Source organism: Nothobranchius furzeri, chromosome 17 (assembly GCF_043380555.1).
Source record: "Nothobranchius furzeri strain GRZ-AD chromosome 17, NfurGRZ-RIMD1, whole genome shotgun sequence".
Lineage (NCBI taxonomy): Eukaryota > Metazoa > Chordata > Actinopteri > Cyprinodontiformes > Nothobranchiidae > Nothobranchius > Nothobranchius furzeri.
In genome coordinates, this window is record NC_091757.1 from 56,552,739 (window position 1) to 56,568,123 (window position 15,385).

General features: G+C 45.4%; 1 protein-coding gene across 1 annotated transcript in view; it reads right to left on the reverse strand.

Moving 5' to 3' along the window:
* Positions 1-7,994: 7,994 nt before the first annotated feature.
* Positions 7,995-15,385, reverse strand: part of cspg4ba (chondroitin sulfate proteoglycan 4ba) — a 30,525-nt gene continuing 23,134 nt past the window's right edge. Inside the window, exons 8-10 of the mRNA XM_015973181.3 lie at positions 12,680-12,852; positions 10,932-11,115; positions 7,995-10,280 (exon numbers count right to left, since the gene is read on the reverse strand). Of these exons, the coding sequence (XP_015828667.3) occupies positions 8,227-10,280; positions 10,932-11,115; positions 12,680-12,852 (2,411 nt within the window). The 3' untranslated portion in view covers positions 7,995-8,226. The remainder of the gene's footprint in view (positions 10,281-10,931; positions 11,116-12,679; positions 12,853-15,385) is intronic.

The window sequence follows — 15,385 nt, forward strand, 5'->3', positions numbered from 1 at the left end:
ATGATAAATTCGTGACACGGTTGCATGTCTATTAGCAAAAGTAGATGAGGACACAAGACACGCTGCATGTCCCGTACCTGCAGAGGGTTCAGGAATGTGGGAGCACCCTGCAGTCTTTAGCCCGGTTTTGTTTTCATAGTCTCACACAGGAAGCTCGCTCCGGTGGGGCCTCATTCATGTTGTCTGAAAAACGCTGACTGCCCTCCCACCCCCAGCTCTCTGGCTGCACTCCAACACACACACACACACACACACACACACACACAACATGCTTTTTTTTTTATGGTGGGCCAGCGTGCCTTCTCCCCTCCCCCACCATCAGTTTCATGTATAGCTCTAATTACAACAACTAGTTAAGAAACCACAGCTCCTTTGACTATTTTTATGTTAGAAAATCATTTTTTTTAGGTGAATTGCCTTTTCTGTGACCTAAAATCCAAATAATTGTTTTATTTTGGAAATTAATTTCACAATCAGGTGTTTGAGGGACAAAAACAATATTTGTATGTTTGTAGATGTTAATCTTAATAGTTTAGGCAGGATTTTCTCGTTTTTGCAGAAACTCTCTTTTACTTCCATTTTATGCAAAAAAAAAAAAAACAACATTATTTGTCTCTGTATAAAAACTCATTACTCATAATCCACCTGCAGATTTTGCTTATTGCGACTGACCTGACATTATTAGACACGCCTCCCATTCTTTGCCTGTATTAAATCTGACATCAGTGTTTTAAAATGGTCAATAAATTTCTCCACCAGCGAGTATTTCTAAGTACTTTTCCGTATTCCTGCCTCAGATCGGATTTGACCTTTGTTCACATTTAAAATTACACCTAGATTCTCTTGTGAATGTTCTCCGTCTGTCCTCAGGAGGAGGTCAACATCAGGACAAACATCTGGTGCATGGTCATGATGACCCAACAGCAGAAGAATCTACAGCAGAGAAGCATGGGAGGCGACCACTTGTGTTGCTGTGCTGCTAAACCAACGGAAGCGTTCTCCAGATGACGGAATCCTTTTCTTTTACATCGGATTACACAAAAACGCCAAAGGAAAAATGTTGGCTGGAATGATGCTGGGCCTTATTGCCAACACCATGGATGTAGTTTTTTTTTTTTTTTTGGGGGGGGGAGGGGGGAGGGTACATGCCCCCCCCCCCCTTGATCCCAAGTCAATTTTTGTCCCCTGCACTTTTTGCAATCCAAAAACAATATTGCGCTACATTCAATAGACACTGGCTGAGCACCGGGACCACCTGTTTCCCGTTAGAACCATCCATAAGCTTATCTATTGGCTCGGCTGATACTTGCTAAAGTTTGATTGGCCGTTCCTGCCACTTGTGTACTTGACAGTTCTGCATTTCTGACATTGCATAAAAGAGCTTCTAGGCTGTTTTATCAAATCAAATCAAATCAAAGATACTTTATTAATCCCGGAGGGAAATTAGAGTTTCAGTACACACAATTCAGAGATCAGACATACATGGGCAAGACACATGACAAGTATTGGTGACTGTGGTCATTCGCATCCCTGAGTCGCGCTACCTTAATAGAGATCAGAGGGTTACATGAGGATTGGTTCAGGTGGAGGGAAAAAAGGCACTTCAGAGTTACCCTCCACCAGGAGGGCAGCTTTGCTCTGCAAAAAAACACCTCAGACAGATATGCAACAGACTTCAGACATCACAACATAAGTGTCCACTAGGTGGGGGTGGTGGGTTGGGACTATCCCTACTTCAGTTCCTGCAGCCATGATAGAAGCAGCACATGTCACCTCAGTGTGGATAGGGGGAGGAGCATTGAGGGTTGGAGGGTTGCAGTGAACCTGGAACGTTTCAGCGGCCTTCCCGCAGTCCCGCCCAGGCTGGGAAAGGAGACAGAGTTGAGTTGCCATAGCGACGGCACATTCCACATATCTTCTGAGGGGGGAGTTTTCGTTGGAGCCTTGCAGGCTCAAGGACGCCAGATTCTGATTAGAAATTGTTTTGGGGCCAGACAGAGATAATTTCCTCTCTGTCTTACAGTTTGTTGGTCCTCAACCTCTCAGAATCCCAATAATGGACATTAATCTATCCCAATCCGTGCTGATTCGTCCACTCTCTCCTTGATGGCATCCATATTTTGTGCCAATGAATGAATCTCGGCCAAAGTTCCAAGCTTACGATTCATCTAGACAATTATGTGAGTCTGTGAATTCACAGCGCGGTGCAATCCATCTCTGAGCTCCGGGATCAGGCCAATATTCCTCGACAGCTCGTTAATTTTCCGGTAAGCCAGGAAGCCTTGAAGGCCAATGAGCAGGAAACCTGACACCAACACCACAAATGTCCACACGTCTTCAGAATCCTCCACAGACAGCTGAGATAAACAAATCAAGTTCCACTGTTTCCAGGAGTCCATGATGTGTCCAACTGGGTCTGTCCCGGCGGGACATCCGGGAGCCCCTTCTCCCGTTCTCATCGTTGAAAATTTTTTATCAATCGCGTTGAGAGACCAGCTGACGAGATCCATTTTAGTTAATTTCAGTTTCCAGAAAACATGGAGAAGCAGCCGTGCACCCAGCACACACAGACAGACAAAGGGCCTTGACGATAAGATATGGAGGAGAGGAGGAAAGAAGCGTCTGCACCCTCCGAGAGCCGAAAGAAGACACATAAATGTGTTTACTTACTGTAAATATACCCCCCACCCCCCATTCCAGTTGTGTCCCTCTCGCTTCTGAAGTCTAAATTTCAGAGGTGTGACTTTCCATTCAAGTGTCAAGTAAAGTCCAAGTCAAAGACAACCAAGTCCAAGTCCTTAACTTTGAATTTTCAAGTCATAATCAAGTCATTTGTCAAACTTCATTGACAATGATAACAAATAAACTCCAGAATTAAAGCTTCTTAAAGCTTCATTTATTTGCTCAAGCAAGCAGGAAGTGCAGCTGAAACTGATTATAAACAAAGTGCTGCTGCATTCAGCAGTAAATCAAACCCAGAACCAAGAATGATTTATGATTTTTGTCCATGTCGGGCCACTTTTGTGCTAAAATATCAAATGTGCTCAAGTCTTCATCAAGTCAACAGATGCAAGTCTAATCAAGTCGCAAGTCATTGGCATTCAAGTCCGAGTCAAGTCGTAAGTCTTTATAGATTTTATCAAGTCAAGTCAGAAGTCATTAAAATAATGACTCGAGTCCAAGTCATGTGACTCGAGTCCACACCTCAGCTAAATTTTGTCCATGACAAACACAAAGATCTAAGGCTAAAATGTCTTCAGGTTGAAGAAGGAAACTGCTATCTGCTAAAGTAACTACGAACACTTTCAACGTTAGCCAACGTGTATCAACAGATTTTAAAAAGGAGTCCCTTTTGCAACAAAAGCTGCAAACACGTAAGAATCTGACCAACCTTCGCTAATTTTAACCTCCTAGAACGCTGCTTCTTTGCATTAACCTGTTAGAGAAATTATAATGTGCAATGTTCATTGTTAAGGGAAAATGTCTAACTGCTAAAAAAGCTTTTATTCTTCATCAGCAAAGGGAACGCACACAAAAACCTAGTTCAGAAACCATCTACGTCACCATTCCAGCCTTCAGCTCCACGACACTTGGGTGTCTCTCCGGGCACCAGCTCTGCTGCTTCTCTTACAGAACCTCACTTAAAGGCAGAAAGTGAAGTCTTCTAACAACTGAAGCTGAGTCTCTAGGATCCAAGAGGAGGTGGAAGTGATTAAATTAACCATCTGGGCTCGTCTGTGTAGAACCTTGTTAAACCGAATGAGCTGAGATGACACCGTCTCCTGCAGCGGCGTCTAAAAGGCTGCTTTTGTTCCCCAGACCCACAATTACAGCTAGGCTAATATCCACGGCCAAGGACTCGTTTGACACGTCTTTTTAGTGGGTTTTGTTCTACGATATTAGCTGAGCTATTAGCTCACATGCTCTTTGTCCTCACAGTGACAGTGGACCACTCTGAGGAGTGAACACAGTGATAATTTAAGCCCCGACTCTGTTGAACAACACCACTTCCTCCCAGACATGCTGTAACTCTACACATCACCACGTCAGCGTTTTTTCTCCTCACCAGTGCCGTTTGAGGAAATGATCGACTTCTGTTGATGAAACACTGATGGGTGAGCGCTTTCATCCCGTCTGCCCATCCAACATCTCATCAAAGGTCATTCCAGCATCCAAAATATGTTTTAAAAGCTGCTTTTGTGCAATTTTAAACCTTACATTTGTTTTAAAAGTTGGAATTTGTGCTTTGGTCTTCTAGGAATGAGTTGTGAAACCACTGCAACACTTTTGGATTGCTGCGTATTAAAGTTTAAACGGATAAACTGGCAGCTTTTATCAGCACTGCTGCTTTGATCAGAGCCATTTTATAATTTGATGGTTTCAGCAATCACGTATGTGTTGCAATCATATATCACACTTCTCATGTTGGTGCTGGGTGTTAAATCCGGTCATTTTTCTATTTAGATATAAAAAAAGGCCAATAGTTCCTGAGTCGTGGGCAGATTGGTGTGAACTCTTAAATAATCATGTTTACTGCCTGTTATGTTTGATTTCTGCTTTACTCAAACACCAAATCAAACTTCTATACGTCTTAATTTGACATTTAAAATAACACAAAGCAACTCTGCAGAGCCTGAAGCAGAATTATTAGCCTCCGGATAATTTTAATTGTTTTACAACCAGTTTTGTTTTTAAACACTGTAACCTTGTGTAATATTCCTGGGTGGTCTCGGTCGGGAATCTGTGTGTTTACAGTTTGCCTGGTCACAAATAAAGAAGCAAAGTTTTTAGTAAAAAGACAATATTGTGTTAGTGAGTGCTGTAAATGCAGATGTTTGCACTTTATGACGAGAATGGAGCACTTTATGGCTGTGGAGAAGAAAAAAGGTGTGTGTGTGTGTGTGTGTGTGTGTGTGTGTGAGTGTGTGTGTGTGAGTGTGTGTGAGTGTGTGTGTATGTGTGTGTGTGTGTGTGTGTGTGTGTGTGTGTGTGTGTGTGTGTGTGTGTGTGTGTGTGTGTGTGTGTGTGTGTGTGTGTGTGTGTGTGTGTGTGTGTGTGTGTGTGTGTGTGAGTGTGTGTGAGAGGCAATGGTGTCAGCCGGTGCTGGAGATCAGGACTCTCGGTGCACATCGCAGCAGGGGGAGCCGCTTTCAATAGGAGAAAATCACAGTTTGGCTAATTACAGGAAACTAAGAGCGGTGATGATGATAATTTATCTTTCTCCAACTGCTCACGTGTTGTAATCGATGGTTGTAACGTGTCTTTTGTTATCGTTTAAAAATGGCTGCAAGACAGTTTAAGTGATAGCAATGAAGGAAAACACGTTCAAGAGGAAGGAGGAGGAAAACTATTTCACATGACAGCAGGAGGCGACACAGAAGGCTTTAAAGTGATTTATTAAAAATACTGTATAAATAAATACACAATTTAAATAAGAACATGTAAGAGAAATAAAGATTATTTCAGTGTTTTTGTGACAATAAACCATCTCAGCTCCTAAAAGCAGATCACAACAGAAGTGCTCATTCACAGTAGTTCATTTAAACACTCAGATAAATATAAATACACGTCCTCCACGCAGCCATTATGAGATGCTTTGTTCTATAAAGAGCTTTCAGTAGTTGTAGGTTTTTGGGATTATTCTGAAACACAGAATCTGTTACGATATATAATAAAGGCCTTAGAAAGAAATCATTCTAAATACAAATCATGTTTAAAATAAAAACAGAGGTTATAGAAGTTGTGAAGAAAATCTGACTTTTTATTTTACTGGGAAGCTGTTGTGAGAATTTTCTTATGTTTAATCTGGATTACCGGCAGTACGTGCAACCTTTATTAAAGGTAACACAATGACACTGTTCAAAATATGCCTGAGTTTACAAAAACAACCACATTAGTGTGCAACACATTAAAATTATATTAAATCTGAACAATCAGGTCAAACGCCTAGATGATAAATCTGAGTGAAACACAGTTTAAAGACGTTTTTTATCACCATCCACTATTATAATCATAACCTTTAACTAATAAAGCTTCAAGCTGGATGAAGCCCACTCAGGTTATTATTTATTACAGTGATTTATGAACTGAAAGACTCCCAAGTGTGTAAATTATGACCCTAAAGCATTACTCGTTAGACTTTAAACCTAACCAGTGTTTACAAAGTTCTCAGATCTGGTGAGTGAGCCGTTATCTTTCAAGTCACACGAATACGTTCTCTTGTAAGGCCCGGGTCACACGGAGGCCGATATTCAAAGCACGAGAGAGCACTCACAGATCGGATCCGACAGTGTGAGGTGTGCAGCAACTCTGCAAATACTAAACTACACACAAATCGTTTTCACTCTCTGCTCAGATGGGAAATCTCACGAGACAAAACGTGACTTTGAAGTAAACAAACATGGTGGAAGAGGAATGAGCTGCATGCTTCGGTCACCTCGCTTGCTAATTGGCTGCACGTCACATTCAACACGTTCCTTTGTCCCCGAAAATCGTACCAGGACAATCCAACATGTTTGAAAGCTCGGATTTACGTCCCGACGTCCATCCGAGCCGACCAGAGTACACACACAACACAAAAAGTAGGATTACCTGATAGATCTGACCCTAACCCTACACAACCCTTACAGGAAGGCACAGGGCTGGCGAAAAATCTGCATGATTTTCCTGCAGCGGGCTTTAGAGGCAGGAACCTTCACTCGAATGATAAATATTACACAAAATATCAGAGCGTAAGGGAACCTTTAAGCTCAGTTCTTCTGATCTAAGCCTCCTCCGGCAACCTAAAGGTCACGTCTGATCACTGCAGTTATGCTAAAGATGGTAAATGGCCTGTATTTGATATAGCGCCTTCTAGAGTCCTGGAACCCCCCAAGGCGCTTTACAACACAATCAGTCATTCACCCATTCACACACTGGTGGGGATGAGCTGCGATGTAGCCACAGCTGCCCTGGGGCACACTGACAGAGGCGAGGCTGCCGAGAACTGGCGCCACCGGTCCCTCCGACCTCCACCAGCAGGGTTAGCCGGTTAAGTGTCTAACCCAAGGACACAACGACAGCATTCTCTGGTCAGAGCTGGGATTGAACCTGCAACTTTCTGATTGCTGGACAACCCGCTCCACCTCCTGACCTACTGCTGCAACTTTCTGACTGTTGAATGCATCATGGGGTCAATCAGAGAGTGAGGCTATGATAGTGGTCCTCCTCCACATGTCTGTTTGATCTCGGGAGATTAGTTCGTGTGTAGTGTTGGCCATGTGGCTGGACACCACACGCTGTAGCACCAAAACTGGTAAATCTGTTATTTGTTATTACCACAAATGGTCTCTTGTTTTGAAAATCGTCTGACAACTTAAAAATCCTTCCATGTGAACGGCCCTTTGCCCACAACAGCTCTTGATGGACAATCCTGCTCTCTGGTTTGCTGAATGTTTTATTTGCTCTCCATTTCCATGTTGAGTTGATCCATTTTTGCACAGCAAAAACAGGGCAGGGTAACATCCATGTCTTCACTCAGGAACCACTGGTCTCCTGGAGCAACAGGATCACGGAGATCAAAAACTTGATTCATGAATGTTGTGGGTCTCTTTTAGGTCCCAAAGGGGGTTTCTGGGCCTCACTGTGGCTCGTGAAACGACAGATGAGGGTCTTGAGAAGTAGCCTGGCCAGCCATGCCAATGCTCCCTTATGGGAAGCAAAGGGCCTGGTAATGCTACCATTCAAACAGCCCCTCCCCCTGAGAATTCTAACCGAGCCAATCAGCACTGAGCAGCGTATGTCACACTTTCCCAAAGAAGATGGCATCTGAAGCTGAGTTCGCCGCCGCTCTTTCCTCTTTCTAAATGACTTAGAAATGTCTTAAAAACCACAACAAGAAGCGCTAAAAGCCTTTCTTCTAGAGGAAGATGGTTGCGTCGTCGCCAGACGCCATCTTTGACCACAGTTAAACAAACTACAGCTAAACGCAGTTGTCATTTTTCAGATCGGTTATTTCTGAGCTGGCTAGTCCCGCCCCTCATGGCGCTCTCTGCCTCCGAGTATTCACGTTGTTCTCTGTGTAGAACAGAGAGAGGGCGAGTCTGGCAGGCCAGGCTACTTGAGAAGATCTATGGAAATCAAATGAACTGTAAAAATGATTGTCATCGACACATTCAGCCTTGTGTGTGTGACACAAAAACAATAACATGTTGCTGCAAGGCTGTCTGTTGTCATTGCAGAGATATTTCACACCCAGTACTGATTCTTTTGCAGGGGAGGGGCAGCAGCTCTAATCATTTGGGAACATGGATAAGAGGAACCATTACTCCAAGAACTTATCAGGACATTTGAATCAACTGTGTCACATGGTGAGATCTGATTCTGGGTCAAAAACCTGTCCAAGGCGGGGCTAGCGGGGCAGGTGGGGTTCAAAGGAGTGACGGTGACCCCGGGAACTGTGGTGCTCCTCAGGGTTTGGTCGTTGTAACTCGGACTGTCTGGAGAACCAGCAGCAGGCTCCTGCAGCGAAGCAGGGCTGTGCTTCCTTCGTTTGTGATGTCGAAAAAAGACAACCAGGATTACGAAAATGAGAATGAGCAGCAGCAGGGCCGTTAGCGGCAGGATGATCAGGAGAGGACTGGAGGTCTTTTGAGGGAAGGACTCAACTCGAACGGGTGTGTTCAGAAAGGGGAAGTCCTCGGTTTGTGACGGTTTGCCGAGAGTCGTACCAAAAAAGTTGGTTCTGTTCGAGTTCCCCCAGCGGTTGCGTCCCTTAAATTTATGTTGGTTTTTAATTGGTTGCAGGGTGGAGAGGAAAGCCGTAGACGGGACAGGGGAAGCGTTGGCATTCCTCGAAGACTTGATTGGAGTCAGAGGAATGGGTGATGTGGTAAAGACCGGACTTTCTGAGGTAGGAAAAAGCAGTGGATCATTCGGAACAATCGTGAAGTGGAATTCCCCTTTAGCCGGTTGGATGTTGTCAGCTTTCAGCACAAACACCAGAGAGTCATTCAGCTCCTCAACTCCTGTCATGTTGGCGTTCAGCTCCAACGCTACTTCCTCCTGCATCACTTCCTGAAATGTGAAGGATTCAACTGGACGAACTCTCTTAGACATTTTAGGTTTCGTCTGAACAACTTTCCCATACTTAGGATGGGATATGACTTCAAAGAGAGGGTCGCTGTCGCTCATGTAAGCCAATTCAGAGACATTTAAAAAGCTAGAGCTGAACTTGACGGTAATCCCGTTGGGAATTCTCAAACCTCGGCCAACCTGGATCAAAGGTCTGACAGTTATGTTGAGAACTTGGCCGGTAAGATTAGCTTCTGAAGTGAAGGCAGAGAACCCAAAGCTGTCCTCGGAGGAGGAAAGAGAGGTCATATGATAGAACAGCCTTCCAGATATTAGATCCTCCTGTTTAAATAGAGTAACCTCCTGGTTTTCCATCAGAAGTTTGCCAAAGTTTGGAGGCCTTGTAACTTCGTAGTAAATGGTGACATCTTTCCCGTTTGTCTCGGCAGCTAGGTTGTTCTGGCTCAGAGGAACTGAGGTCTTTCCTTGTTGCAGTGACACTTGAGTATAGTTGACCATTTTGATGGTGATCTCTGACACGTCTATATTAAATAACTTGTATATGGGTTTGTGGTGTCCGTCTGTGACACTGAAGTAAAACACTCCTGAGACAGAACTTCCATCATGGACAAAATAAACACTTCTGTTGTTGATCTGGGCTTGGCTAAATAACTCTACTGACTCATTCAACCTTCCTCCAAGAGCTAGGTAACCGTTGCTTGGCTTGCTAATCACAGAAAATCTAATATCCTCCGGAGAATTGTCCAAATCTTCAACTTTGAGATTTTCTGGCCCAAGTGCAACTCGATCTCCTTGGACCACGTTGAGCCCTGGGGTTTTAACTTTGAGCAAAGGTGGCTGATCATTCACAGGTGTGACTGTGATGTTGAAGCGCTCCACAACAACATCCCTTTCATCTTGAGGGCGTCGTGCAGTTCTGCCTACAGGAAAAAGCCAAGCGCTGAACTCAAAGGAGTCCTGAGTTGTCTCCGAGTTGTCGTGCTGGTAGGTGATGCCGTATTTGTTCAGAATGAACTGGGAGAAGGTGGGCTTCTCTTTGGTGAGGTTTCTCTCACCGACGATGATGACGCCGTGCTGAGGCAGTGATGTCACCTGAAACCAGACCTCATGGGAGCTTCGCAGTGGCGCCGGCAGCTTTGACATCAGGTTAGAGGCGTCCAGCTTGTGCTCGTCAATGACGACACTCTCACCTTCTGCCACCTCAGCACCTAAATAAAACATTTAAGCATTAAAGGGCTCGTTTACCAAGAAACCATGTCACTCGGAGTTGTATATGCATGCTGAACGTGAAAATCTTCTTCACCCCCCCATCGTCGGAATTGGCCGCAGAAAGAAAACAGATGGAAAAACGATCGGTTAGAAAAAAGCAAGACTCTTCTACGATGCAGGCAACACTAGTATTCATGGCCTCGCCCATTGTGGCTTGGGCCCATGAGAAGGGGAGAGCAGAGCACGGCTTAGCTTGTAAAAGCTAACCATTAGCAATAGCACATCCACAACATGGCGGAACACGTTTAAGATTGCAATATTTGTGGACATTGCATTTTTTACTGAAGAAAGAAGAGCAAATGAAGGGCGGGGAGGAGTCGTGCTGCTGTAAGCAAATTGGGAGGCCAGACATTTGCATATTATGGAATAATTCAGAATTCAGTGCTGTTCTGTCAACCCACTCCTACAACAAACATCAGCCCCCTGAAACAGGAGCATGAGAGCATGCCTCCCAAGGCATTCATGTATTCTACTGAAAAGGAGTGAATGAGAGGTATGAAGCTCGATGCATTTCCCCTTAAAGATGCACCGTTTTTATGCTTCCACCTTTAGAACTGGACACACAGCTGCATAATGAATATTCTTCATACCTGTGTTTGCGAGGAGAACAGTGTTGTGTTCTGGTCCCGTGTTTTCATAAGAGATGTCTATTTTGAAGGTCTGACTCTCTAAGGAAGCAGGCGGTGACGAAACAGAAAAGGTTATCGAGTCCATGGCTTCCCAGCCCACAGACTCAACGGGGGCTTGGATGTAAACAACTTCCCTTCTGTCCACCTGTGGTACAAAAACATCACAGCTCTAATCAGCCAGCTGAATCAGTTGTAAAGAGAAAGAGTCTGAAATTGAATCACTAGTCTACCTGTTGGATGTCATCAGTTATTTAAATCTGAGGTAAATACAGGAAAAGCATTTCGACTTTGATAATGTCAGACGAAAACCCATCAAAAATAATTCCATGAAAGGTCTACATGACCTTTTCAGCTAAGCAAGCACCAAGTCAGTGTCCAACAAGGATGGAGGTCATGTATTACTCATGAAAAACAGTGGAAATCTGGCGACGCTCCACATGAAATCTAATATTTAAACTCACATCCCAAGAATTCACATTTTACTCGTCGTCTTCCTCCGCTTATCCGGGTCGCAGGGGCAGCATCCCAACTAGGGAGCTCCAGACCGTCCTCTCCCCGGCCACCTCCACCAGCTCCTCCGGCAGGACCCCAAGGCGTTCCCGGACCAGATTGGAGATGGAACCTCTCCAACGTGTCCTGGGTCGACCCGGGGGCCTTCTGCCGGCAGGACATGCCCGAAACACCTCCCCAGGGAGGCGTCCAGGAGGCATCCTGACCAGATGCCCAAACCACCTCAACTGACTCCTTTCGATCCGGAGGAGCAGCGGTTCTACTCCGAGTCCCTCCCGAATGTCCGAGCTCCTCACCCTATCTCTAAGGCTGAGCCCGGCCACCCTACGGAGGAAACTCATTTCGGCCGCTTGTATCCGCGATCTCGTTCTTTCGGTCATTACCCAAAGCTCATGACCATAGGTGAGGATTGGGACGTAGATCGACCGGTAAATCGAGAGCCTGGCTTTCTGGCTCAGCTCCCTCTTCCCCACGACAGATCGGCTCAGCGTCCGCATCACTGCAGACGCCGAACCAATCCGCCTGTCGATCTCCCGATCCCTCCTACCCTCACTCGTGAACAAGACCCCGAGATACTTAAACTCCTCCACTTGAGGTAGGACCTCTCCCCCGACCCGGAGTTGGCAAGCCACCCTTTCCCGGTCGAGAACCATGGTCTCAGATTTGGAGGTGCTGATCCTCATCCCAGCCGCTCCTCCTTGAACCGTCAACTTATCGTGGTGGAGGAGTTTGAGTGCCCTAATGATCCTAGGAGCTATGTTGTCTGGGGCACTTTGTGCCCCTGGTAGGGTCTCCCATGACAAATGGGTCTTAGGTGAAAGGTGAGACAAAGAACGGTTCCGAAGATCTTTCATGGATGTAAAATCTAAGAGTCGGAGTACCCGGCCCGGAGGGTTACCAGGGTCCCACCCTGGAGCCAGGCCTGGGGTTGGAGCCCGTGAGCGAGCGCCCGGTGGCCGGGCTTTTGCCCATGGGGCCCGGCCGGGCCCAGCCCAGACCGGATACATGGGCTCATCCAACTGTGGGCCCACCACCCGCAGGAGGAACATGAAGGGTCCGGTGCAGTGTGGATCGGGTGGCAGACCGAGGCGGGAGCCTTGGCGGTCCGGTCCCCAGACAAGAAAACTGGTTTTCACATTTTACTGATGTGCTTTTCTAAAAACGAGACACAGCTTCATGCTTCATCATTCACTTCTCACCATGCTTTGTGTGAAAGTAGAGATGTCCTCCGTTGTGTTATCTGACAGTGTCTTCACCAGACGCCCCAACTTAGGAGGCCGAACCACGCTGAACGTAACGACCCGGGTTGAGCTTTTGCTGACATCGTTGGTCACGGCTTCTAAATCCTCATTTGTGATTGGTCTGGAAGAACCTGAGAATTACAAAAAAAAGTTGGCTAACTGTGGCTACACTGCTGCTACGTCAAACCTAATGCTAACTGTCCCCCTCTGGAAGTGATTCGCATCTTTTAAAACTCCAAATACAAAAACAAGGCCTGGAAAAGACACACCAAGTCTTTTGATGTGCCAAATGAAAGCAGCAACACAGAGATCAAAGACATTTTTACAACGCTGTCCGACTGCCGTGTAGGGAGAGTTATATAAACTCCAAACAAGACATTAAAAGCTCTGTGCTGGCGCAGATCTTTCATTTGGGAAAAAGATGCAGCAGCCATATAAAATCTGACGCTCCAAAACAAGAATACATAAAAATGGATAAATGATGGAAGGCAAAGGTAGAAGAGAGAATAAAGCTAAATTATCCGTCACTTCTAGGAGAGAATAACACTTTGTGTCTTGGGAAGAAACCATTTCAGAACAAAATGAGGCATGTACTGAATCAGGAAGAAGAAAATATTATTGTTTAAGTAGGAAAACAAAACCCCGTCTGTATAAAACATCAATCAAATCAAATCAAAGATACTTTATTAATCCCAGAGGGAAATTAGAGTTTCAGTACACACAATTCAGAGATCAGACATACATGGGCAAGACACGTGGCAAGAATTGGTGACTGTGGTCATTCGCAACCCTGAGTCGCGCTACCTTAATAGAGATCAGAGGGTTACATGAGGATTGGTTCAGGTGGAGGGAAAAAGGCACTTCAGAGTTACCCTCCAGCAGGAGGGCAGCTTTGCTCTGCAAAAAAACACCTCAGACAGATATGCAACAGACTACAGACAACACAACATAAGTGTCCACTAGGTGGGGTGGTGGGTTGGGATTATCCACACTTCAGTTCCTGCAGCCATGATAAGCAGCACATGTCACCTCAGTGTGGATAGGGGGAGGAGCATTGAGGGTTGGAGGGCTGCAGTGACCCTGGACGCTTCTTTAAATAAAGATCAAATGCAGATCTCTAAAAGGTAAAAGCACCTGAAACAAGTTCAACTATCAGTAAAGTTTCACACTCAGAAGTGTTTGCTGTTTGTGAGTAAAAGGAAAATCATTTCTTTTCCACCACAGTGAAAAAGTGCCCCCCCAATGAAAATCCCTCATTGTGATTTAAAGCTCCCATTCCGAGCCTCTTCCTGTGTCCCGCCTGGCACGGAGCACCAACTGGGACAGAACCCGCTCTCTAAGGACCCACTCGTCCTGCGGAGCATGCCAGCTGGCCGTTTGCTGCTCTCACAACGGCAGCTCCTTCTAATTCACTAAGCAAACTCCTAAAAATTCTCTGGAAAGCGTTTGGAGACACAGACGACACCCGTTTAATGATTTAACGACTTGGACGTTGGTGAGGCTCTAAATTATAAAACCAGAAGGAATTCTGGAAAGCTTATTAGAGGGCAGAGCTCACAAATGGGCTAACTTTTAAAGACACGCCTAATGAGAAACTAAAGGCGTTAAACACAAAAACACCGACTGTTTTCTCTCAAATGGGCTGTTTAAAAGAGGATGCTTCCACTTTGACTATGGGTGTTTTTAGAGTGTGTGGAGTTACAGCGAAAAACGAAGACCAATTACATTTTCTGCTGCCAGTTTTCATAACCCCGGCTTTCCACCGGAGCCGTCAGCAGCACGTTACTGCAGCAGCACGTCATAGCTGCTGATAGGAACGGCTGTGGTCAACAGAACCTTTTCCACAGGAGCCGTCAGCAGCGCGAGTCGGCCGCGTCTCAGGAGCAGCATGTCGCGGCCTTTACGCGCCGGTTCTATTTCCTACGCGCGACGCCTCTGAAACGGGTCAAGTTCGACATTTTTGGGGAAGGAAAGACAGGAAATCGGACGCGGAAATGGAGAGAAGCTCCCGAGATTTTCAGAATAAAGAACGTACTGCCTTCCGGTCGCTTTACTTTTAAAAAAGGTTACTAACTGTGCGTCCCCGTGAGAAGTTATCACCTAGCTAGCGGCCTCCTTTGTTTTTCAGGTCCGTATTGGCGATTATAAAACGGACAGAATATAAAAACACAAACATTTTGGAGCCATGTTGTAGTTTTCTCCTGCTTGTTGTTGTGTTTACTGACGAAGTCACTCGTGTGACTTCGTGCCCTGTCGGTGACAGCTGCTGCTCTGCTGCGTCGCGTCTCGTGGGAAGGGCCAAGCAGCAGCTAGACGTGCTGCTGCAGTAACGTGCTGCTGACGGCTCCCGTGGAAACCCGAAATACGTTTAAACATCAGACGTCCTCCTAAAGTCTAATTAATTCTGATTCATAACAAAAATCGCCATCACAGATGTAATAATCCAACATGGTTACCCAGAGTTATAATAACTGTAAATGTGGATAATGTGTATAAAAACCCGACAGACTAACGGTATTTTCTGTTTCTAAACACCAGATCTCTTTATCCCCTTGAATCTTTCATTCATGCTGAGAAGGTCCCAGCAGCGTATTAACATCCAGACAACCACTAACTAAAACTTAAAGGGACTTTACGGAGTTTTGAATTTTTATGCTCGTGATT